Source organism: Nothoprocta perdicaria, unplaced genomic scaffold, assembly GCF_003342845.1.
Source record: "Nothoprocta perdicaria isolate Ctin4 unplaced genomic scaffold, notPer1 scaffold_197, whole genome shotgun sequence".
In the NCBI taxonomy this organism is placed as follows: Eukaryota; Metazoa; Chordata; class Aves; order Tinamiformes; family Tinamidae; genus Nothoprocta; species Nothoprocta perdicaria.
The window spans coordinates 1,106,611-1,130,247 of NW_020455171.1; the positions used below are offsets into that span (position 1 = coordinate 1,106,611).

Consider the following 23,637-nt stretch of genomic DNA (forward strand, 5'->3'; position numbering starts at 1 on the left):
TGTGCTAGTTCCAGCATTAGTTGCTCTTTGATTTTCTTAACTCCATTCCTGCATGCTCAGACTAAGTCTCTATATTCCTGCCAGATAGCCCATCCTTGCTTCCGCCTGTGTATTTCCTTTTTCCGTGTTTGAACAAGTGGAACTTGTTTATGTATCCTGGCCTTCTGCCAGACTTGCTTAACTTTCTGCTCTTCGGAATCAGCTTTTCTTGTGCTTTGGGGATCAACCAGCCATCTTGGGCCCCCGTGTTCTCCAGAGGAGTCTTCCATGGCATCCTGCTGTGCAAGTCCCCGAGCAAGTCAAATTAGGCTCTCTCTGAAGCCCAGGGCAATAATTCTACTATTTGTCTTGTCTCTTTCAGGATTTTGAACCCCTTTTCATCCCATGGGCACTGCAATCAAAGCTGCCTTTGATATTATTCTCTTTTTGTATCTCTCTAGTCCCTACTTTGTAACMGGTCCAGTAGATCATCTCGTTCAGTCAGTTTACCAGTTATCTGCATCAAGGAGTTGTCACCAAAACCCTTCAGAAAGCTCCTGGACTGATTGTGCCAGCCCTAATGTCCTCCCAAAAGATATTGGGATGACAAGTCCCCTGTGAAGTATCTGGGTCTGGACTTGGCTGCAGAGGCTGCTTCTGCTTCTTGGTGAGGTGGTCTAAACAGACATCTAACACCACGTCAGCTTCTGTGGACTGCACTGTGGTCCTTGCCTGACAGCTTTCGACTGACTGATGGCTTTGAACCAAAGCAACCTTTTTGCATCAGAGTCGCTCCTTTGCAGCAGCAGCTCCTTGACTTTCTGGCCTGTCTGTTTTAAAGAGCCTGTGTCCCGTCCGTAGCAGCACCACGTTCCTGTGCTATCCCACCAAGTCCCTGTGATCCCAGCTCAGCTACTGTGCGCTTGAAGTTAAGAAAATCAGAAAAGCCGCGACATACAAACATTCAGTTCAACTACAGAAAGTATTATTAAGAAAAAAAAAGTAATCTGTCATTTGATCAGATAAAGCTGTGCTACATATTAAGGGAATAGAGAGGTGATGATGCTCATTATTTAAATTATTTTTAAGTTACTTTATAGATTTCTATCTTTAAACATTCAGATTTCTTGAAGCTAAAGAAGCAAATTTGGCAGTCCCTTTAATTTCAGATGCAAGTACTGTCTTAAAAGAAGGCTTGAAGATAAATGTTCTACATGCTTTACTGCATTCTGTCAGGAAACATAAGAGATGTTTGTTCTCAGTGAAGCTAACAGGAAGTAGCTGTTGCTTTTTACATTACGTTGCAGTGAGATAATGGACAAAAGATACTAGAGTAATATTTGAAAACAGTGTGTGCTAACAGGACGTGCCTTTTTTTAAGTATATTATGCAGTACCAAAAAATTGCTTAAATTCTTGGCTGCAGTTTGTATTTAACTAAAAAGAGTTATAGAATAATTGCAATATGCATTTGAAACAGCAGTACATAAAGATTTTAAGATGTTACTAAAAATAATAGGAAAATGAGTTTAACACTGAGGTAAAGGTATCATTTGGATGTGAAATATAACCCTTATGCGTGTATGCTAAATACAAGATTTTAATTTTCATTTTTTTATGAAAAGAAATTAACCATCAGTTAAATGCTGCTGAATCTCAACACATTTACAGAAAAAATATTGAGAGATTTATTTCTAAGAGAGTGTATAACTTAAATTTATGTAGGTTCTACCTCATGCTAACCAACTTAGTTGAGTGTGTCCTACGTATTAGTGCTTATGACCTAAGCAAGTGGTATACTGTGTTGTGTAAACTGATGTACTTTTTGCTTTATCTCTGTAGATGATGTCTTGCATACACTGACCGGAGCTATGTCCCTGCTGCGGCGATGTAGAGTGAATGCTGCGCTGACTATACAGCTCTTCTCCCAGCTCTTTCATTTTATCAACATGTGGCTTTTTAACAGATTAGTTACTGACCCAGATTCAGGGTTATGTTCTCATTACTGGGGAGCCATCATTCGTCAACAGTTGGGCCACATTGAGGCCTGGGCAGAAAAACAGGGTTTAGAATTAGCTGCTGATTGCCACTTGAGCAGAATAGTGCAGGTGAGTGTTTGGTTTTCTCATTAACAATTCTAAAATAATTGAACATTCAAAGAAGCTATTTATATATTGCGCATACTTTTAGAATAGTTTCTTGACATGTGTCTTTTCTGTGAAGAAATCTTGGAACACTGAGTTAGCATGCAAAGATACAAAATATGTCTGACATCTTTAACACTGAAGTTATATATAAAGTGAACACTGAAGTTATATATAAAGTGAAATTAAGTTAGTGATTTTAGCTATCATACTGTTCAGTTTCTACTTACTGAGATCTAACTGGGTTCACCAGAGGCAAGAACTTCAGGTGAAAATATGACACACGTGATTTGTGACAGATTTAGAATTCACTTGTCTTACAGGTACAGAAAATGTATGTAGTGGTTATTTTGGAGAAACTTCTGTTCCTTTTGTAGCAAATTTGGCTTCTCGGTATTTGTCTTCTGCTGCTTCGTGACTAAAATGTATTCAGAAACAAAGGCTAAAGCTTCGTTTTGTCTCCTGTGACTTTTTCTTTACCCTGCATATCCCCTCAGGCAACCACGTTGCTTACAATGGACAAGTACTCACATGCAGATGTTCCAAATATTAATAGCACCTGCTTTAAGCTGAATTCTCTGCAGCTACAAGCCTTGTTGCAGAATTATCACTGTGCTCCAGATGAACCACTTATCCCAACAGTAAGTCATTTGTCTTGATTACTGTGCTGTTTAATATAACTGAAGAAGATGGACTTAAAATGGTGGCTGAAAATGAGCATCTTAATTTTTGATTGGTTTGTATTTTAATGTTGTTATGGGAAGAGTCAGAGTGAGCCTCTGTTCTTACATRTACTGTGAAGTATTTATGTGGTAGCAACATGCTTCTGGGAACCATATGGGTTTGCTTCACTGGAACTTGAGCAGGATATTGTTTAAAAAAWATATATATACACATATATATTAGTATATATATAAATAAATAAAATCTCTTGCTGATTCTGAAAGCAATGTATCAGTGTATTTGCTGAGCATGCCCCAAGAGATGTCACTGCATCTTACACCCTTTGCAAAGGAGAGGAAATCAGTAAGATAATAGGGGAGACCTGCATAGAGAATTCTAGTTCTAGCCACAAGAAGCAATTTTGATTGTAGCAGTCAAGTGAAAGAACCTGGGATACTCATTGCTTTTATTGTGGATTTATTTTTTTAAAATTACCCATTTTGTGTTCCTTCATTTAAGCAGCTGTCAGTATCTTCAGATGAAAGAATTGATATCCGAGTCATCTATTTTGTATAGATTGGTATATTGCTTTCTGAACTGATTTTTGTCTTGTTGCATAAGAAATAAGACTGACTATTCTAAACCCTATTCACAAGCGCAGTCTTTGTGGCAAAAGATTTCCCTCGGAGAGGTTCGAAAGAGAGTTTGTATTCCTTGGAGGACTGTGATCATGTATGGAAGAAAAATAAACTCTGAATTACAGGATAGTTGATTGATCCCAAAAATCTTAAAAGATAAAGATAGTATTTGTATAACTGAATATGTAGTGTGCAAAATCTTTTTAATAACTTTGGATACATCCATTTCTTGAATCAAAAGTACAAATAAAATGATCCTTAAGGGAACCTTGCGATGAGTAGARTTGATAAGTTTGAGACTTATTGACTGCCAAACTGAAGTGCTTTTCACAGAAGAACATAGCTTATACTTCTGTTTGCACATAGGCAGAATTTCAAGGTTTATTACTGTTGTTCTTTATGATACTCAAAAAAAATCGCTGGATTTGATACTTGATCTTAATTTCTGAAAGAAGATTGGAAAATAGTCAGTTTTCCCTGTTGTGATGAAGTCGGTGGTTGGGACTTCTTGCTATAAAGACACATACACTGCAATTCTGATGTTTTTGCTGCCAAGTATGAAAAATTACAAGGAATGGAATTTATTTGAAGGCCTATAAAGACATCAAATGTACACATTCTAGTTTGATGCAATTCTTTTTTAAAATGTTCACCTTTTATGGTAAAAAGGCCTCTCTCAAAGAACACTTCCTAAAGACTAATGGAATGTATCCAGCTTCCTGCCTAAAGTTTGTTCCCAAATAAATGCTCAGTTTCAGCACGTCTTGACTGCTTTTTTGAATTGTGCTCAAGCAATAAAACTGCCTTATTAGACAGTTGCATCACTATTTAGTGTGACTTGGCTAAGATTAAGATGAAACTATTAAGCTGGCCTTGGAAGTCGAAGAGAAGCTGTAAAGAGACCCAAAACCATATCTGAATCTTCAGTAAAGTGAATATTTTGTAGTAACAGAATGTRTATGTGATACTTGCAGCAGCTTCAGATAAATGATTGTAATAATTATAGCTTGATGACAGCAAAATCACGTAACTCCTGGGGAGATGCCTCCTTATCCCCAGCGATGAGGTCTCTTCCAGAAGGTTGCTGATGAGGTAGAGGTGAGATGGCTTTACTCTTACTGCTGCCTGGTCTGTGCAACACAGTGCTGAGTCAGACCCAGGGTGGTGTCTTGGCAGCTCTGTAGGAGCAGGCCCTGGTGGAGCTCTGAAGGTGCCAAGTGTTGGCACAGTGACATTTGCCAACTTCTTAGGAGGTGTCTGCCCATAGCAAACTTAATGCAAATGTATCAGCTGGAAACCTTCACGTTAAATCTTGCCTTGAACACAGCAGGTTGGCAAAGGAAGCAAACAAACAAAAACGGACAAATGCTTGAATAAAAACAGAGATAAAAGCATTTTTTTTATTGTGTGCTCTTTTCAGTAAGTTCAGGAAGAACAGAAGAATATAGAAACAAAACACTGCTTGGACCCTAACTTTTTTGTAAAGTTGTTAGGACTTTTGACATTTGGTAAATTCTGAATTAAATTRATGCAGTGTAGTAATGTATATATCCTGTATAAGTCTTAGAGGCCTCACCAAAATGCAGTAGGAAGCTACTTGCCTTCAGTGCTGCAGCAGYAGCTACGTTGTCAAGAGTGTTTCCTAGAGCTTGCTGTGGTAGGAACAGTCGTGTGCCCAATGGAAAATGTGCAGCTGTGGCTGCACCTGAGTGATTGTGCCCTTGTTGTGTACACGGTGTTTACACAGGCTGTGTGTCTGTCCATGGCATGGAGTCCTTCATATTATACTGAGCTCACAGGTGTAGACTTAAAGAAATATATGTAGTTATATAAAACTTCTGAACAGAGAGCTGTATTGATCTCTGTGTGTTGGCATGTTCTCATGGAGCAGAAAATCCTTGTAGATAGAAGTAGTGTGTTTCTTCTGTATATATTAGAGTTACAGAAGCATGTGTGTTCAACATAGCAAATAGTCAAAATTACTTGTCTCTGATTCCAGCATATCCTCTGATATATATGTTCTRTGCTGTATATTTTTCAAATAAAATCAAGCAGGAATATAACACATCTTAAAATTATTGGAGTAAAAATGAGATGCTGTTGAATTTTATTCCATAACTGCATAATTCATGGAGTTTGATGAGTGGTGTGACATGCTCTCTGTACAAAGTAGAGACAGAAGTGTCTGTCTGATATTTAGCTTTCCAAGTTCCTTTTTTTTTTAACTACTATTAAATATTTCCTAAATGATATTTCTTTTTCCTTATTTAAAAAAAAAATAATAATCTCTTTCTGTTCTGTCCTCAGGAATTGATAGAGAATGTAGTAACTGTTGCAGAAAATACTGCTGATGAACTTGCTCGCAGCGACGGCAGAGAAGTCCAGCTGGAAGAGGATCCTGACTTACAGCTACCTTTTCTTTTACCAGAAGATGGATATTCATGTGATGTTGTCAGAAATGTTCCAAGCGGGTTACAAGAATTTTTAGATCCACTCTGTCAACGGGGTTAGTTCTGCTCTTTTACAATATACTGATGTTTCTTTTTTTTTTGGTACAGTGAACAGCACAGAACTTGTAATATATTTTAGTTATTTGTAAATTACTTTCATTGCATTTATGTATGTTTCAGTTTTTCTTCAGGTATTTGCATTTGCAATTAATAAAGCTATGCAGGATTTTTGAATCCTTACCCTTTCTCACCAGCCCTTTCATTCATTTTCAGGGTTCTGAATAGTCAGAACTTAATTGTTTCTACTGAAATTTTGTTTTGCCTTTGCAAATGAAGAAATTAAAAAGTTCTTTAGCAAGAATTTTATGCATGTAGTTGTACAAAAAAAAAAAACCCTTTTAGCCTTTCTCCACAAGGTGTTACTATTTATGATCTTACAGTATGAAAAAGAGCAGAAAGAAAAAAACACTGACTAGAAACACAAAGAAAGTTCGTGATGTAGAAAAAAAAAGGAAGAGCAAAGAGCACTTTGTAACCCTGTTTTCTTCTTGTCCTTTTCTCTTAGCTGAGCTACACGAATTATAATAGAATAGAATGTAAATTAGAATAGCTGGGGTAAGCAAACACCAAAACTTAAAAAGTCAACGAATGGTCACAAATTGTTAGCTTTCCTCCTTGTCTTGAGCTACCTCTCTGCTTTTTTAACTTTTTATTATTTTCTTTTTAATGAGCAATTGTTTAAGCATTCTGCAGGAATGATATGTGTATAAAACCAGAAGGGGCTATATACAAAGCAAACTTAGTCTATCCTATAGAAAAGTTTTGTAACTGTTAGTTTTAGTCCTTTATGGGAAGGCAGTATTCTTGTATTGAAAAATTAAAAGCCTTAAATAATACCTGCATAGCTTTTCTATGCAATTCTTTTTTTAATCCATACAAAAAAAAAAAAGAAAGAAAAAAGGTTTTTTGTTTTTTTTGGAGTCTCTCAAATTATGTTGAGTGACGGCTTTACGGTAAGTCAGTGTAAACTAAGTTGCTGAAAAATCAAATGTTCCTTCTTTCTTTTGTGAGAAGGAACTTCTTTTGTATCTTTATAGGGAGGCTTCTGATTTTACTCTGGAGTTCTTATTGTTCCTCATTTAGGAGAGATGCTAGATATCTTAAAAGCAATATAGATCTGACTGTAGGACTTCAGTTATATCTGAGTCTTTGTCATAGACTTGCACTGACATTGGACAAAACACTCGCTCAGCCTTTCAGCTGCTGTGGATCCTTTTTGGTTCTAAGAACTGCCCCATTAATGACAACCAAAGCAAACAAAGCCTCGCTTCTAATGAAAAGGTTGCACTGAAAATAGTAAGGTACAAGGTTGCTATATTTCTGCAGAGGCTGGCTAGTGAGATTCAGTGCAAAACAAAAGATTTCTATTCTGAGAATTTATAGCCCATGGTCTGAAAGATGAGTTGATGTTTCCTGTGTCTTTTATATGTGGTTATTACAAACAGTTTTTGCAACCTAAGAGAATTTTCTGTATGCTCTGGTTTTGAGATACATACGTGTTTTTCAGAAGCAGCTGCAGAGATGTAGGATTTTGCAGGTATCATGAAACTATAGTGCATCTAAGTATGAGATGCATATACTTACAAATATAAAGGGACAGATTATTCAGTATTTACCTGTGGTGGACTTTTCTGTTTTAGTTAATCTGTTGAGAAAATATCATGCATGTTTCCTTTTTCCTGTAGGTTTTTGTAGACTAGTACCTCATCCACGGTCTCCAGGCACATGGACAATATATTTTGAAGGTGCAGACTATGAAAGTCATCTGTTACATGAGAATGCTGAGTTGGTAAGCATTAATTTGACAAAGAATGGTGAAAACTGAGTAACAGTTTATTGACAAGTTCATAGGTCTTGGGAGTTTCTGTTGTTATTAGGAAGAACAAACTTGATTATTGTTTAATTCATTAATACCTTTTTTTATTGGAGTTGTTGTTGAAGGAGTGTTACAGTTTTGTGTTAGTAAGGTTTTGTGTTGTAAAGGCTGTTAAAGCCTTGAAATTAACTTGAAATAAACTATCCCATAATATCTTTGCAAAATTATGTTCCAGATTTTACATTAAAAACYGAACTCTAGACAAATCACCCTCACCCTCCTAGGAGTCTTTTGAATTTAAGCATTTTTTTTTTTTAAAGGTTACTTCATTATGTGAACCTATTAAATTCCAAATGGTAAATCACTTAGAATCTTTCCTTACTGTAGCTGTTTTAAATTAGGAAAAAAAAAAAAAGAAAAGAAAATTGTTAGACTTTATTGTGGTACAGAAGACAGGTGTAATAGGTGATACTGTAAAGATAATGTGAATTCATATTGATCAAGTATAACAGACTGTACTTGTGAATTAAGTTCCAGACATATTATTCAGGGTGTGAGATTTTTTTCCTACATGAACAGATTTGATTGTAGGTTGGCTGTTCATTTTCTCAGCCTGGCAGTGTGAATATTGAGCTTTGGTCTTTTTTCTAATCTCCATTCCCCTTCTCTGTTCAATAGACTCAGCCTTTGAGGAAAGAGCCTGAAATTATCACTGTCACGCTAAAAAAACAAAATGGAATGGGCTTGAGCATTGTTGCTGCCAAGGTATGTAAATCAGTTTATTTAAGTGTTATTAAGTATATTCTTATTTATTTATTATTCCTAGTAGWTAAAATACTAATGGAAAAATACATTTCCTTCAAATTTGTCATGGGTGTAATATTAGTCATACTTTTATTTTGAGGAGTGCTTCCATAAAATACAAAAGTATGAATTTCATAATGATATTTAAAATGCTACTGATTAATGTAGTGGTTTTTTGAGACTCAAAATATTATGAAAAGAATGAATCAATGTAGTTATTTAGCACTGAAGCTGATGAATATCTGGGGAAGATAATTGTAAAATGCAGGAAGAACAAAATATGTACTTTGGTGCTTTATTCGTTCATTAAAATAATAATTAAAATATATACATTGAAGTTTGCCTGTTCCCTGTGTGAAAAGAAGACACCTTGTCCTTGGCATACAGCTGCCCGTAGGAGCTCTTTCTGGTGAGGGCCTATAGCATATTGAGTAGCTTGGTAAAGGGGAGCATTCCTCTCCACAGAAGTCTCTGGCCTGAGCCTKCTCTTTGGGAAGAATGTGTAGACTGCACATTCAACTCCAGCCACCAGGTGGAGGCCTCCACCAGGTGCTGGGATTTGCTTTATTGAATGGGCCACATAGCAGATATGATCCTTAACTTTAAAATTTGTTATAAATTACGTGACTGTGATATTCAGGAGTCCATTAAGAATGACAGATAGAGCGAGTTTTTCCCAGTGCCTCTTCACTGTGTAGTACACAAAGATTTTTTTGAAAAATCTCATCTTCCTCGTTACTTACCGCAAGGGCTAAAGGCATGTCTGTTGGTCCTTTGAGGTTATTTGACATAGTTAATTGCTTCTAAGCGGCGCTATTTTTACTACAACTTTACACATTCCGTGTTCATAAAGTGGTAATCTTGCATGGTATTTGCTTTTAAGATACTTTTATGAAATCCATAAAAATAAATAAGTACAAATAAAAAGTATCAGATAAGGGTTGCTAATGATCAGCAGTTAATGAGAAAACTGTTCAGAATCTGATAGAAAACATCATTCAGAATGTTCTGCTCTGCCTCAGCAATTTGGAAATACTGGTATGTTTTTATCTGATAAATCTCAAAATCCAAACCTGTGGCTGACATTTGCATTTCAGTTGAATGTTTTGAAATGTTAAATTGTAATTAGCTCTTCACTTTTAAACTGTGACATTGATTCTCACTTMGAACGAAGCAGGGTATGAAAGGGTATTGCCATTGTCATTGGAGCTGGCTGGCTTCTCCAGTAGATTGTTTTTACTAGCAATACTATCTTCATTTACATTATCATTATTTAAGAATGTCATTGTCCAGTGGGAAAGCTTTGAAATTCTGTGCAGTTGGTTTAACCAATGTTGTGATGTCTGCATATCACAATCTGTGGTAGAAGGAGCAACCTTCATCTTAGCACGTGTACTCGCAGCAGCAAGTGTGCGTGCACTGTGCATGCCACAGTGTTGGAATGCTGATCTTAAAGAAAAGGKTTTGCCTTAAATCTCAAACTGCAAGAAGCAAGAGGCAGACTTTGCATTAATTTTAGTGTGTGTTGAATAGACACATTTGCTTAGTTGGAAGTCAGCAGAATCTTGACTGGATCGAAATTGGCATCTTGCATTAAGTSTCGAACCAAATTGGTTTCAAATTAGTAAATAATCAGGATTATTTTCAGGAGGTTATTTAGAGTATGAAAGTAATTAGTAGCATGGTTTTCCCTTAATGGGTTTCATGAAAACAACAGGGTAAAAAAGAATGTGCCGGCACCTGCACTCAGTTCCCTCCACCATTCTTGGGGAAACTGGTGCCGGCACATTCTTCCTTCTAGTCTCATCTTGTTGACCTCCACGAATGCTTTTCCGGATGTGTCTAAAGTGTGTGTCTTTTAGCAGCATGGAAATAAAATGATTTCCTTTTGTTCGAGGAAAGTGGCAAGAGAAGTCCGGTAAAGTATGTGTTAAAATTTCACCCAATTTAAATATATGGAGTACCTCAAATGAGCAAGAGACATGCATCAATGCATGTTTGTGTTGGATGTATGAAAGTACATTATAGTTTAAGAAATGAAAAACTGTACTTTCAAAAACACAATTACCCTTAYCATGTATAGGAACCTGGTTTGATTGCTAATTTCAGTTTATATTTCTTTAGCTACTGTTTTTTTAAGAGCGTTTCGAAAGCACTGTAAGAAAAGAAAATGCGATGGCTGGTCAACAAGTGGCACTGCTCCAAATATTGAATTACAACTTTGAACCCACTCTGTTTTGGTTATGAAAATAACTTCTAATGGGGCGAAACAGTTCTGTCAGGAACACACAGTGACAGAAGGAGAAAGTCTTTGTGTGTTAGTGTTTACCTAACCTTCTCATTAAGTTACAATCAACTTTTTCTTAATGTGCACCTGATTCTGGTCACTGGCTTTGTATAAAGTTGATTAAAATGTGCATTGCTGATATTTTTAGAGATGAGTGAAATAGGCTGATTGCGCAAGGTCAATTGAAACACATCAGTTCTACTGAGTGTTTCTTCCTTTTACACACTGCAAAAAATCTACACTTCTCTAGTAATTTGTGCTCATCTCTGAGGAAACATCTAACTAATTTAGAATTTGGTAATTGTTTTGGCTTGTATTAGTTTGCAGGCTTTCTGGTTTATCAAAATCTGTGCCAATTAAGAATTTGTAATGGGGAAATTAATCCATCTTCCAAACAAAATGTACTTAATTACCAAGTGGTTGTCACTTCCTTTTCTGTTGCCATCTAAAAATGATCATTGGAGTTGCACCTAGAGTTACGCCAGCAGAGAAATGGCACTGCCTGCATTGATATGTTCTGTATCTGCTTATCTTGGTGATGGACAGCTTCAGTTTGCAATAATAAACTTTTCCCCCACTGTTTGTGGTGGAAAACATATTGACAGTAAAGTGAAAAATGGAGAGTATGGCAAAGAAAATGGAGAGTAAGGTAAAAGTGGGGGAAAATTGCTGGGGAACCCCATGTTTGATACCCTTTCCGTGTAGTGACAGCTAGACTCTTTAAAGGCATTGCTTTTAAATAAAAATGAGTATTTGTAAGGTACACGTTGCCGAGAGTGTTGGAGGGAACAGAGCTGCTACCTCCCAGCYGGTTTGCTTATCTTGGTTTACTCTAAGAGTACTTTGTGAGGYAAGGCAGCCCCCTTGAGCAACTGCGTAGTAAGTGTGTGGGCTATATGAACACATACGGGATAAAAACAAGTTCGGTTACGAAACCACTGCTGGCAGGCAGAGCATTGTAAACAGTGGCGCTTTTTTTCCTTTGGAAGGCAAAACATCTGATAGCATTTCTGAACTACTWCTTCTTTAACTTAAATTGTACAGCTTTGCACGTTTTGTGACCCAGAGAGTTAACCTCCTCCTCAGCCTCTTTGCCGACCGTGTTGCACGTTTCCTCGTGGCACTGCTCCTGCTGCTGCATGGCCAGCAGCTTTTATAAGAGGAATATGGAAATGCAGCAGGGGGGAGTGGTCRGGCGTGGGGAACAGTGCTGCTCTCTGAGGCTGTGTGCAGAACTTGGTCGCTCTAACCCGGAAAGATGTTTTGATGTTAAAAGCTGCCTGACTCCCAACCACATTGCGGTTGAGTTTTTATGAAATCCAGATGATTTGGAAGCAGTGTGTGCATGCAGTTTACTTTAAAAATATATCACTTTTKGGGGGCTTTTTGCATGTGACTTCTTGGCCATCTGTGGGCCAGCACATTACTTCCTGTTTAATTTGGAAGTTTTTTTGCCTTTTGTACTGAAGGGCTCCCTTTTTGTTTTTCTAGCAGTTTTCAAAGTTTAATAAAGCCTCTAAAGTAAATGAAAGTCAGAACAGCATAACTGATTACGTAAGAGAGCGAATATTGTATTGGTTATAGCTGGTGTTGATAAATGCTATACTGTGTCATAGCATCCAGCTCAGAATTATCTTGATGGGTATCTTGGAAAATCCAGCAGACTTGGTTGCTGTTGAGGGCTGAAGAGAAGTGGAGAATTGTTTTTTTCTTTCAAGGATCTGTAGTCCCGAAGATCAAAATGTGGTTTTCTGTTGTTGGAAGAACAGAATCCATGGTAAGTTCAGGTTTCTGTTGGGACTGTTTTCCTGTTAAGTTTTAACTATTATCCCTGTACTTTTTCCTGCTCTCTTGCTTGTTTAAACCTGCCGGTAGTTATTTTTTTGTGTTAATAATGTAATGTAGCATGCAGTTAAACATAGTCAGAGGCTGGGAGCTCTAACTTTCCAGAAATTAAAAGGAAAAGCTAATTTTTAGCTTGTTTTCSTGTGCGCTCATTTCAAGTCTGTGTATGTGGCTTTTAGTATGTGAAGTTTCAGGTGTGACAGCTGCCATGGAAGAGCATGAATAGCATGACCTGTGATGTACTTGCTTGTCATGTAGGCTGGCTTTAATCCAGATTCCTCTGAAAGAACATTTTCCGTTTTTAAAGTCTTAGGAGAATAATAAAAATTAACATCYGAAGCAGTATGTGTAAGCGATTTTAAATATCCGCTAGACCCCCCATCCCAAAGACAAGAACATGCAAACCTTTTGCAGTTAGAATGTGTTCTGCTGAGCCCGTTTGCAGCAGAGGCATTTAAATTCTGCTTAGATTGCCACTGCACCATAAGGAGGATTGCAGTGTTCTGCAAAAATGGTGGATTTTTTTTTCTGATTAATTTTGGAATGCTAATTTAGTCTTTAATATATGTTCCAGTTTATATTGTATAAGTATACAGCATATTTATCTTCTACTTCGTACGTTGTCATGTTTTATTAGTATAATGGAAAAAGTTACCTTAAAATGCATACACATTTGCACCTGTATATAGATGAAGCTATATATTTAGTTGTGGGGTTTTTTTTAAGATTTATTGCTTCCACAACAGTTCCTAAAATATGATAAGATGAAGGCCTTTTCTTTTTAGTAGAAGTGTCAGTAYGACATTTAATGAATAATTCTGAGGACCAGCTCTCTTTTTCTAAAAACAATTGTGGCATCTTATGCATAATTAATATTATTGGTTAAATTTGTCTGTACTTAAGGATTAATTAAATCACTCTAGGTTGATTTATTTTTCTAAACAATTGTTCTTCAATTTAAAATGTTAAATTTAAGAAGAGTTTGACACTWCAGGATTATGCATTTAAATATGATTTTTTTTTCTGAAACCTGGTGTTACAGATATCTCTTAGGTAGTGTATTATGCAATATACTAATGTAATAAATTTTTGTAGGAAATGTAATCAGGAGGAATTGGCTTGAAAATGTTAATTTAAATACTTTTTTTTTTAAGTGTTAAATTAGATTTATATTTGCAGATATGTGGTATTTGGTTACATCTCCACTGAGTTTGTGAGATACAATCAATAAGATTGTTACTTTCTGTTTTTGGTGATTGYGTGTAACTGTTCTCCCTCGTGTTCCAGCAGAATTTGGAAAACATTAACRTTCCCCTGTAGGAGTCTTCTTGTGTCTGCACATCCTAAATTTTTGAGTAAAATCTTTGCCCTTTCCTTCCAGCATGAATTAATTGAAATGTTTTAATACGAAACATTTTTTATTTGCTTGGCTTTGAATGCTTGGTATTAAATCAGATCCAAGGTGTGAACTACCAATGTTGCGTTAACAGACTTCTTGAGAGGAATTTACTTTTTTAAAAATAGTAGTTTTTCTAGCATTTCTACCACGGATTTTCAATTCCACAGGAATAAGATGTAATGCAAGCTGCCAGTTCAGTCTATCTCATGGACAAACATGCAGCTCTGTGGTAGGAAGTCGCTTGTTCCTGTTAGCTCATAACTTCCACAGGGGTTTTGGGTAAATTTTGATACTTTATAAATAAGGTAGCATAGTAGCTTGGTAATGCTTTCATATGTTTTGTAAAAATTGAAGCTTGTGTCATCACAGCAAGGCTTTTCTTCTCACTCACTAAGTGCACAGCTCTGCTGAAGCAGTGATTTTTTTCTTCTTTTTACTAGCGTTTATTTAGATTTGTATTGCAATTGTGTCACCCACAGTTTGTATTTCATGCCTTGTGGAACAAAAGGTTTTTTAAGAGTCTGTCTAAATAAAATYGATGAGCCAGTTCCTCCATGTGTTAATGCCTTCTGCATGCAGAGCCTTGCTAGCAAGATCACAAAAGTAATCGAGTACAAAGCTTTACCTAGCATTTCTCTGACAGACTTCATTAAATTCTGTCATCCAAATAACTTTCAAAGTTCCATTTCATCACGTATTAGAACATCATTTTAATTTACATTTTTTATTTTCATCAACMAAAATGCTTTCAGAAGCTAACAAATTGACTATTCTATGATGACCGGTAATTTAAATTGGAGTAGAAAGTTAAACGCTTGCGATTACTTGGTTGTGGATCCACAGACACTGCATTCAATCGTATTCACCTGAAACTGCCCAGTGAATTTACGTGGAGGGCTGCACTATGCTTTTTTCATGTCATAAATTGTTCTCAACTATGTTCTTGGTTACAGTGTTACCTGTTTCTTGCAAAAAGAGCGGAGGTTTTTTTTGTTGTTTTAACTGAATCAGATAGTCAGGGAAGTGTCGCCCAGGAAGTACCATCTGCAGAGCTGACAGCGGTGAGACATTAGTTCAGGATTGCCCCAGAAGGGCAGAGTGCTGCAGAACTGAAATGTAACTTAGGCTTGTCCATAACTCCAAACAGCCTTTGGTATATCACAGCCTGAAGTATTTCTGGCATATTTGCATTGAGAAGTGACAGCAGTTGTTTGAGGAGTAGAGTTCAATCAGTGTATTTTTCTTGAGCTCAATGGTTTTTCCTTTTTTATTGAAGGAAAACATAAACTGGAAAGAAGGAAAGAAATAATAATTAAGTGGCWTTATCTATATGCAGATATCCTGTGCATCTTCATTTGGAGCATTCATTGTGGCAAGAGAGACTTCCTTTTCAGAGGAGTTAAGGAAGACTCTTGAATAARATTTGCTTAGTCTTTTATAAAAGGAGTGTATGAAACATTTTACCGACTTATATTTCTGTTTCAGTAGAGCCAAGAGTAAAGTATAATTAGGAAGAAACTCTTGAATGCTTGATTTCAATCCCAGGATAGGGTTTTAAGTTAGTTGCTTTGGTTGGTTCCTTTATGTRCTTTGCTTTTCAGCAATGAAAATAGAGTTTGGAAGCATTCAATTTCTACGATATGAGAGAAATCATTTGTTTTTACCTTGATAAACTTCTGGCTGTCACAGAAGACACTGTAACCATTTGTGTCTGCCTGTCTGCTATTTAAGCTCCTTAAGCATTTCACTGAAATATCTGAGTGCCATAATTTGGTTTAAAATGAGGAAAGGCTCCATTTTAGACTAATGCCATTTCAGTAAGCCCACACAATATCCTGGTTTCTTTGGTGTTTTATTTCTGGAGAAAAGGAAGCCTTAGGAAGATACAGTTTATGTACATTGCATGCAAGTCAGTCTTTATTGGAAACATTCCTTTTTAACGAAGGATCAGGCGCTTGATTGAAAACCTGTACTCCAGTAATGAAAACAACAAAACTCTCTGCTCTGTTATAGTCTCCCCTTTGCAGGCTATTTGTAAATGGAGAAAAGCTATCCAAGTATGTTGGATACTTCTGAGTCCCGTAGGATTGTACAGCTGGCAATATAGTTTTTCTCTGGATTATAAGATGTATGTATATTTTTCATCTGTTTTCCTACCCATTGTAGCTTAGTGCAGTAATGAAATTGTTCATTAATGTTAAATATTGCTGATGCTGAGCTGTGCCTCCTCGAAGCATTGATTGGCCCTGAAGCTTGAGTCGCTGCTGCCTGTTTTGGCAGATGTTTGGGAAATCTGTCCTTTCTCCCAGCCACCACCACCATGGAGAGAGAACGTAAGGGGGCAAAGGAGCAGTTTTTATATGTAGAGCATGGGGCAGGTAAGTCAGAGCACCACATGCCTCCCTGTAGCTGCTTTAGCCAGTTTCACTCACAGTAAGCTGGTTCACCTCATTTTTGTTTGGAAATCATTCAGAGTGTGCTGTGAAGTGTTTGCTGTAATGATGGTGGATTTCCAAAGCCTCTGAACTGCTCTTGAGGGGGCTGAGGTCTTCACTTCCTCTGCCAGATGCTGGTTTTGATCTTCAGTTCCAAAGAAGCTTGCCCTTGTCGGAGGCGGGAGCAGTAGGTGCAAAGTTAGTCTTTCTCATTTCTCTGGAATGACAGCAAGAAATGTGGTGAATCACACTCATGGTATGTTCTGTTCATGAAGGAGATAAAAGTACTTGTTCTCATCCAAATGCAACCTACAAAATAAACTCAGCTTTGGGGAATGCAGGTTTTGTGTTAGTGTTTTTCAGAAACATTTGCTTTTTACATCCTGGCTGCAGCCGTTTAGTAAACTGGTATTCTTTAAAATGTGTGTAAAGCTGGATTATTTAAATGTTTTTAGACTAGCTGCTTGCCAGGGAAGTCAGAATGAGACTTGATTCTGTTGCATAAACTTGCCTTTAAGGTTGTTTATAGAAACTTCTGAAGATCTTCTATGTAAACTTAGACTCAGACTTGATAAAAATCAGTAAAATTTACTCTCGGCGTAGGCAGATAAAAGATTTCATGCCTGATAGTTGATTTCACGCTGATAACTAGGTTTCTGTCATAGGACAGGCATTTGTTTTTTAGTTTAAAGATACTTTAGCTACAGAGATTCATTTTGTTTTTAAAGTTAGTTTTTAGAAAACACAACAGAGGCTTCCCGAGAAAGACTGGCTTGAGGGGACAAAACAGCACTCTTAGAATCTGCTCTTTCATATCCTTCAGATATTCCATCAAAATTAATTTGGGTGTGCCTATATCTRAATTTTAAACTAAGTTTTAAAAAATGTTTCTGTAATTCAGCTAAGTACCAGTAAGTCTAAGAAATGATTTTAAAAAGAAAATCCAATAGTTTGTGTCACCAAAGCCTCCAGTCTGGAGCAATTTGGCATGTGGTAGTCTTTATATATGAAGCCAAGTAGGTTTGTGCATTACTCGGAACTTGGTTGATAAATAAGTGTGTGTGTGTGTCTCCAGTCAAACTAACTGGAGAAGGAAGATAGCTTCATTTTGAAACAGGCTGCTATTAAACTTCTTTATTAAAATCATTTTAACATGCTATGGATTTAAGATAGAAATCTTCAGTATTGGAGAATACCGAATCCATACTATGGATTTAAGATAGAAATCAGTATTGGAATGCCATTAGGAAGACTGTCTTCCATTTTGTGTGATTAAAAGTAGATTTTAATACGTTTATAGAAAGCTGATATTAAAAATGTGTTTTTTCTTTAATTAAAAGTGATTCTGACAATTTTTATGGAGAATTCATGGTGACAAAGTATGCAAAGCTAGGCAGGTATAGGCAAATGATAACTTAAAACAAGTAATGACAAGGCCTTGCTGTTAATTTTCTGGAGAACTACAGGTTTGGGTAGGCATCATGCATGCAGATGTGTTTTACAGCTTGCTTTTCTTTAACGCTCAGGCCATTTAATACTAAGATTCGTAGTCCTAATAGCAATTARAAGCGTGTTTCCATAACAGATTTTGTAGTTTTAATCCTAATCCTAGGTGTTAAAATCAGTCTACAGAGGGACCTTCGTTCCGCCTCTGCTACCTTGAGGCTGGGGTGATTTTGAAGCGGGTTTGTGCCCAAGCACCTTGAAGCCCCTGGCCTCAGATCCCTGCGTGCCTGGGGCGGTTAGCGGGAATCGGCTGCCYGCCGAGTCTCACTGAAAACAGCCGCTGTTCCCTATGGCTGCTCGGTCTGGCAAGGACAAAGTGATGGAGAGGAGCGTTTTGTCGTGTTGACCTTTGATCTTCAGTGCTGAAAGTTCTGCTGCAGGGAGACCTAGGGCGAGGTGAACACCTTATGGTGTAACACAGGTGACCATCCTCTGAAGTGCTGCTCYTACTAATATAGAACATGGTTTGGTTGTGTTCTCTTAAAATTGGATGGTCAAGGATTAATACTTCCTAAGATTTTTCTTTTCTCCTAACCAGKTGCTTCATAATTATCCTGTATTATTAGTATAAAATCTTCTGTAGTAAGCTTTGATACCTTTATTTTCCTTGCAAAATAATTCTCTGTGCAGCTGCCCTCGATAGGGCCATTTAACAAGTTTGGTTTCTTTCATTAGTAAAATTTCTGCCACTATAATTAAATGAGATTAAATGTTATAGGAAACTATGCTCAACTTTTAATTAAGGCAGAGGCTTTTTTGAATTAACGAAAGAAAAAAGTGAAATAGTACACACAGAAAAGTTGGGTGAGATTTTAATAATGATCCTCTTCTGTTGGCCGCAGTCTCTCTGAATTCATGAAGGCTCTTCTTGAGGGAGCTGAAGGCTCTTGCTTGAAGCTCCAGGTGGTTAAATATATCATATTCCTCAGTCTTTGTTTATATTTTCAGATGAAACTCTGTTTATTCGGTAAATATGTTTTGTTTACTTTTTTCTTTTTAATCGGGAAAATTTTTGGGAAAATTATAAAACATCTTATTCTTTAARGCAAATAATAGCTAGTGATAATTTATTTTTTACACATGTTTTACACATGTATTTCTTACACATGTAAGCTGCTTTTTTGATTGTGAGCTGGTCTACTGTTTTCAGTATGTATGCCTATTACTTAGCAGTTTAGGATTATAGTTTACAATTTACTTTCTCCTAATAGATTTTTTTTTCTTTGAGAAAATTTGATTTAGAAATTTCGTAAATATGTTGGAAAGCATATTGTGGGTGCTACATCCTCTTTTTCCTTAGCTACCTGGTTTCAGGTTGAATTCCAGTGTTGGTGGGTAGACTGCATATATGGAGGACAGGGCCAGATTTGTATGTGGGACGTATTCAGTTATTTGTGCAGATCCCTTGTCAGTTTATCAAGAAGCACCAGCAAAATAAGTCTTTGTTTATGATGTTTTTTAACATGAGCCTGACAGATTTACGTTCAGTTTTGAACATCTTGAACAGCATATCCACTAAACTAGAGCACAATTAGCTCCACTTGAGTACTTGGAAGTTATCATTTAATTTCAAATGAATAGTTACATTTGCTTGAAACCAAGCAGCCCCTGCCTATAAATTGTATTGATGTGAAACGACCAACAGTCATCGGCATCTAAATGTGTAATAAACTTAACAAGCCTTTTAGTGTCTTATTTCCTCACTTGTGCTTATATCCTCAGGTTGTAATTACAGAATTCATTTTGGAAGCTGTTTCTAAACATGTTTCTTTGTTCCATGAGAAGAAACCAGGTGACTGTGGGAAGAATGAGGTTTTTCCTCCCTGGTTTGTTCTCTCACCTGAGCACTTACCTTTCCCGGGGTCCTGCTGTAAGGATTGCTGTGTAGTTTATGCGAACCACACAGAGGCAATAAAACCAATTATAGCAGACAGATAGAGCTGCTGCTGTATTTTAATTGCTAGATTTATTGATAGCAATTTATACCTCATTTTTTTGGTTATCCACTTGACTTGTAGCACCTTTTATTCTTGCTCTGTTTCTTGGAAGCGGACATATTTTTTTTATTATTTACAAGGTAGTCTGGTCACTTAGACAAATATTTTCCCATACATTCCTTTCTTCATTTAGCTTTAGGATAAAGACCTCAGTTACCATTTTAAGCAGACTTTTGTATGCAGAAGTATCCTGTGTTTGCCTTTACCTCCCAAGCAGGCTTAGAAGATCTATTAAAATTCCTTCTAAGTACAAGAGAACGTTCTCTGTTGTCAAAGAATTCCTGCAGCAACCTGTAAATCACTGCAAATTTAGGAATAATTATTTCAGTGCCCTTATTAGTCTATGTACATGCCAAGCTTGTAAATGCATTATGTTAACATCTTTCAACTTGTGCTGTTTTTAAAGCATTAGCTTATTTCTTAATATACCTTAAGAGAACAACTTCCATGAAGTTAATATAGATATTGTGCATTTACATGCWAATTCAGCTTAATCATTACCAGACGATAAAATAATTTCACAGTCTTTCCCTYAATTTCCCATACAAGTTGGATGAAAAATCCCAAGCATGGAGAAAAATATTTTCAGGATTTTTTGGATGTTTTACTCAAAGGGCCAATCAAACTTCCTGATTTACTAAAATAATAATAATGAAAGTAGGTAACACTCAAGTATTTTTTCTGGTCATTTTTAAATTGAATGTATTCATTTCTAGGCACTGTAGTCATCTCTGTTGCTTGCTAACATTGCCATACTTTGAATTATTTATGTCGAGAGGGTAGGAGAAAAGTTGGAAAGTGTCCTTCCGATGTACTTACCCTTTCAGGATTTTAAAAGCTTAAAAATCATCTCARTTTTCAATGCCCATTGCATTTTTTCTCCCTGTTCAATTACCATCTCTGTTAGTGAGTCTGTTAGTGTGAGGCTCTTTTTGGTTTTGTTTTGTTTTGCAATTGTTTTGGGAATCAAATTCTGCTAGAGTCCTGTCGGTCTGCACATACTCCTCAGAGCTGCCTGGCAAGTCTRTAGGTGAACTACAAGATTGAAGAATTCAAAACAAATTGTTGGGCTAAAAATTCTGAAAATAGTAGAAGCTGAGGCTGCTGCTGCAGAAAAGCATGAATATTTGTCATGATATTTTAACGAATTTCAAAGTTATTTGRATAGTATTTTAAGTGAAACATCCTCTGTTAGGTCCAGCTCCTCCTTTTATGTTGTTTGTTAAATGTGTGTGAAGGAAGAGACCTGTTTTTTCGTATATCTGCTCTTACTGGAGATGACTTCTTATGTTTAAATAATGAAAACTTCTTGGCAGTAATTTTCCTTCTTGATGTTTCTTATGCTTCTAGCAATAAAAATGTCCAGTTCAAGGTCTGAGATCGAAAGCCTGCTTGATATTTCTCCTGTATATTCAYAGTCCTTGAAAATTATGCATTTACTATTAAAAGCAAGTAGTTGCCTTAACCCGCCTTAATTGCAGTGCCAGCTTTTGCAAGAATAATTCTGCCCTCCCTTATTGATCCTATCAAGCTCCTTTCCTGTATGGTTGGGACAGTCTTATGCAATGTAGTAAGGGGAGGAGGCGTTGAAACCGGGGGCGCCTCTGTAGGCTTCAGCCAAACGAAATAGCAGCGTGGCTGGGATACTGGCAAGACTTAAGCTATGAAGTAAAATACCCCAAATTTCTTGGCTAGCTCCGCTCTTGGCTTTAAGTTTTATTTCTGTGCTTTACGCAGTTTCTGTGTTCTGGGTTTCTCCTTTGTCCTGCTAACTGCACTATCTCGTACAAGCGCAGGATGAGGGTTTTCTCCTTTGGAAGCTTAGGTCTAATATACTTGTGGTATGAGAATCTATAAATACCATTTAATAACTGCTTTTCTGGTTCACTGTTTTTCTAGTTCTGATAGGTTGATAATTTCCTTATAGAACTTCTTCTTTATGGTTCTCTGTTTCAGCAATGTACTGTAACACTTGGAGCAAAGGCAAAGCAGGTGTTCAGAACAGAGCATTAAGCTCCTGCAGTTTAGGCTTGGACCATTATGCAGTTGTAACCTAGATGAACTGAAGCCAGTGTTGGCTGCTTTTGATGTAATAATGGAGTTTCCAGCTCTAGCTATTTTTASTAGGGGAAAAAAAGTATAAAATGTTTCGGAACTCCTGGAAATGTTAAGTGCTTTTGTACAGTCAGGTGAAATATTGCCTCACTATTTTGCAAGTTCTACTAGAGACTCCATGTCTATGGACTTGTGAAAAGTTTGCTTTAAATGCAGAAGAAAAACAGGTAAATTGATGATAGTAGAAAAATTTGGTTGGTTGTTTTTTTAATTTGAATAAAGATTTTGCAGGGCAGGGGTGATTGGTTATTTATGTTGGAGAAATAGCATTCTAGGTTCCCAATACATTTATCTTGAGGAGGGGAAAATGATGTGTTGTCTAATAGGTTTCTGCTTTCAATAATCATCCAATTCATCCAAAGTCATGTGGATACATAAATACCGAGTTCTCTAGCTTTTCAGGGAGAAAATAAAATGAACAGGAAAAAAAGAAAAAAAAAAAAAAAAAATAAATACCGAGTTCTCTAGCTTTTCAGGGAGAAAATAAAATGAACAGGAAAAAAAGAAAAAAAAAAAAAAAGACTTTTACCATATTAGTTACTCTACTTGCTACACACAAGACATTGATGTGTTTTGTTTGTGAAGGAATAATTTAAAACATGCCAACTTTCACTTTTAAAGAAAAGAAGATTAATAGGCAGTTGGTCCCTGTCCCTTCCCTGTCCCCCCAAAAAATATTATTGTCATCAGTAAATGGTATGTAGGAGAAAAGTCCATGTGAGAATTAAATGACATTAAATGTAGGCAAAGAAGCAACATCACATCTATCCTGAAAATGAGTGATGTAATGTAATAGCGGGTCAGGATGTTTGATGTAATGTGAGTTAATAGATGAATTTTTAAATCATATTTATTTCTTCAAAATTCATTAGTTTTAAGTGAGGTGACTTAGAGTTAAGACRTCTGTCGTAGTCCTTCTTAAAAGCACAGGACATAGATTGACAAACTGTACTGACTTCATAAAAACATTCTGAAAAAAAATAATGCGCAAAATGCCAKTTTTTTGGAATCGTAATGAGGAGGTGTGAGACTGAGCTTGATAGAACAGTTACCTTAAGACAAAAACTCCATCTAACGTGGTATCCTGCAAGGCGCAGCCAAACAAAACAAGTAGAGCTGGTTTCTCTTAGTTTCTAGCATTTGCATATTTATTTATTTATTTATTTATTTATTTATTTATTTAGCTTTCCCTTGAAGGACCTTATTCCCAGGAATCTCTGCTTTTTATTGTATTTTTTTAAACCTGTTGTAACATCTACAGTAATCCGGTTTCTGGCATTTTCCCAGCTTAACTAGGAAATTCTGTGACAAAGTGTTTTTTGTTGACTTTTAAGATACACTACCTGGTAGCAGGAATAAGAAAGACTTGTATATTCTTTTTCACTCTTCAGCTACCCACTAAAGCTATCGATACCGTTCATAATTCCACAGACCCTTCCTTCCTTCCTTCCTTCCTTCCTTCCTTCCTTCCTTCCTTCCTTCCTTCCTTCCTTCCTTCCT

The 23,637-nt window shown here is 36.6% G+C and overlaps 1 protein-coding gene across 6 annotated transcripts in view; it reads left to right on the forward strand.

Annotated features, from left to right (window-relative positions):
* AFDN (afadin, adherens junction formation factor) overlaps nucleotides 1-23,637 on the forward strand; it is an 85,831-nt gene that overhangs the window by 38,144 nt on the left and 24,050 nt on the right. For all 6 annotated transcript variants that reach the window (XM_026037379.1, XM_026037382.1, XM_026037380.1 and 3 more), the window contains 5 exons: nucleotides 1,821-2,086; nucleotides 2,620-2,763; nucleotides 5,731-5,929; nucleotides 7,619-7,722; nucleotides 8,428-8,514. In XM_026037379.1, the coding sequence (XP_025893164.1) occupies nucleotides 1,821-2,086; nucleotides 2,620-2,763; nucleotides 5,731-5,929; nucleotides 7,619-7,722; nucleotides 8,428-8,514 (800 nt within the window). The remainder of the gene's footprint in view (nucleotides 1-1,820; nucleotides 2,087-2,619; nucleotides 2,764-5,730; nucleotides 5,930-7,618; nucleotides 7,723-8,427; nucleotides 8,515-23,637) is intronic.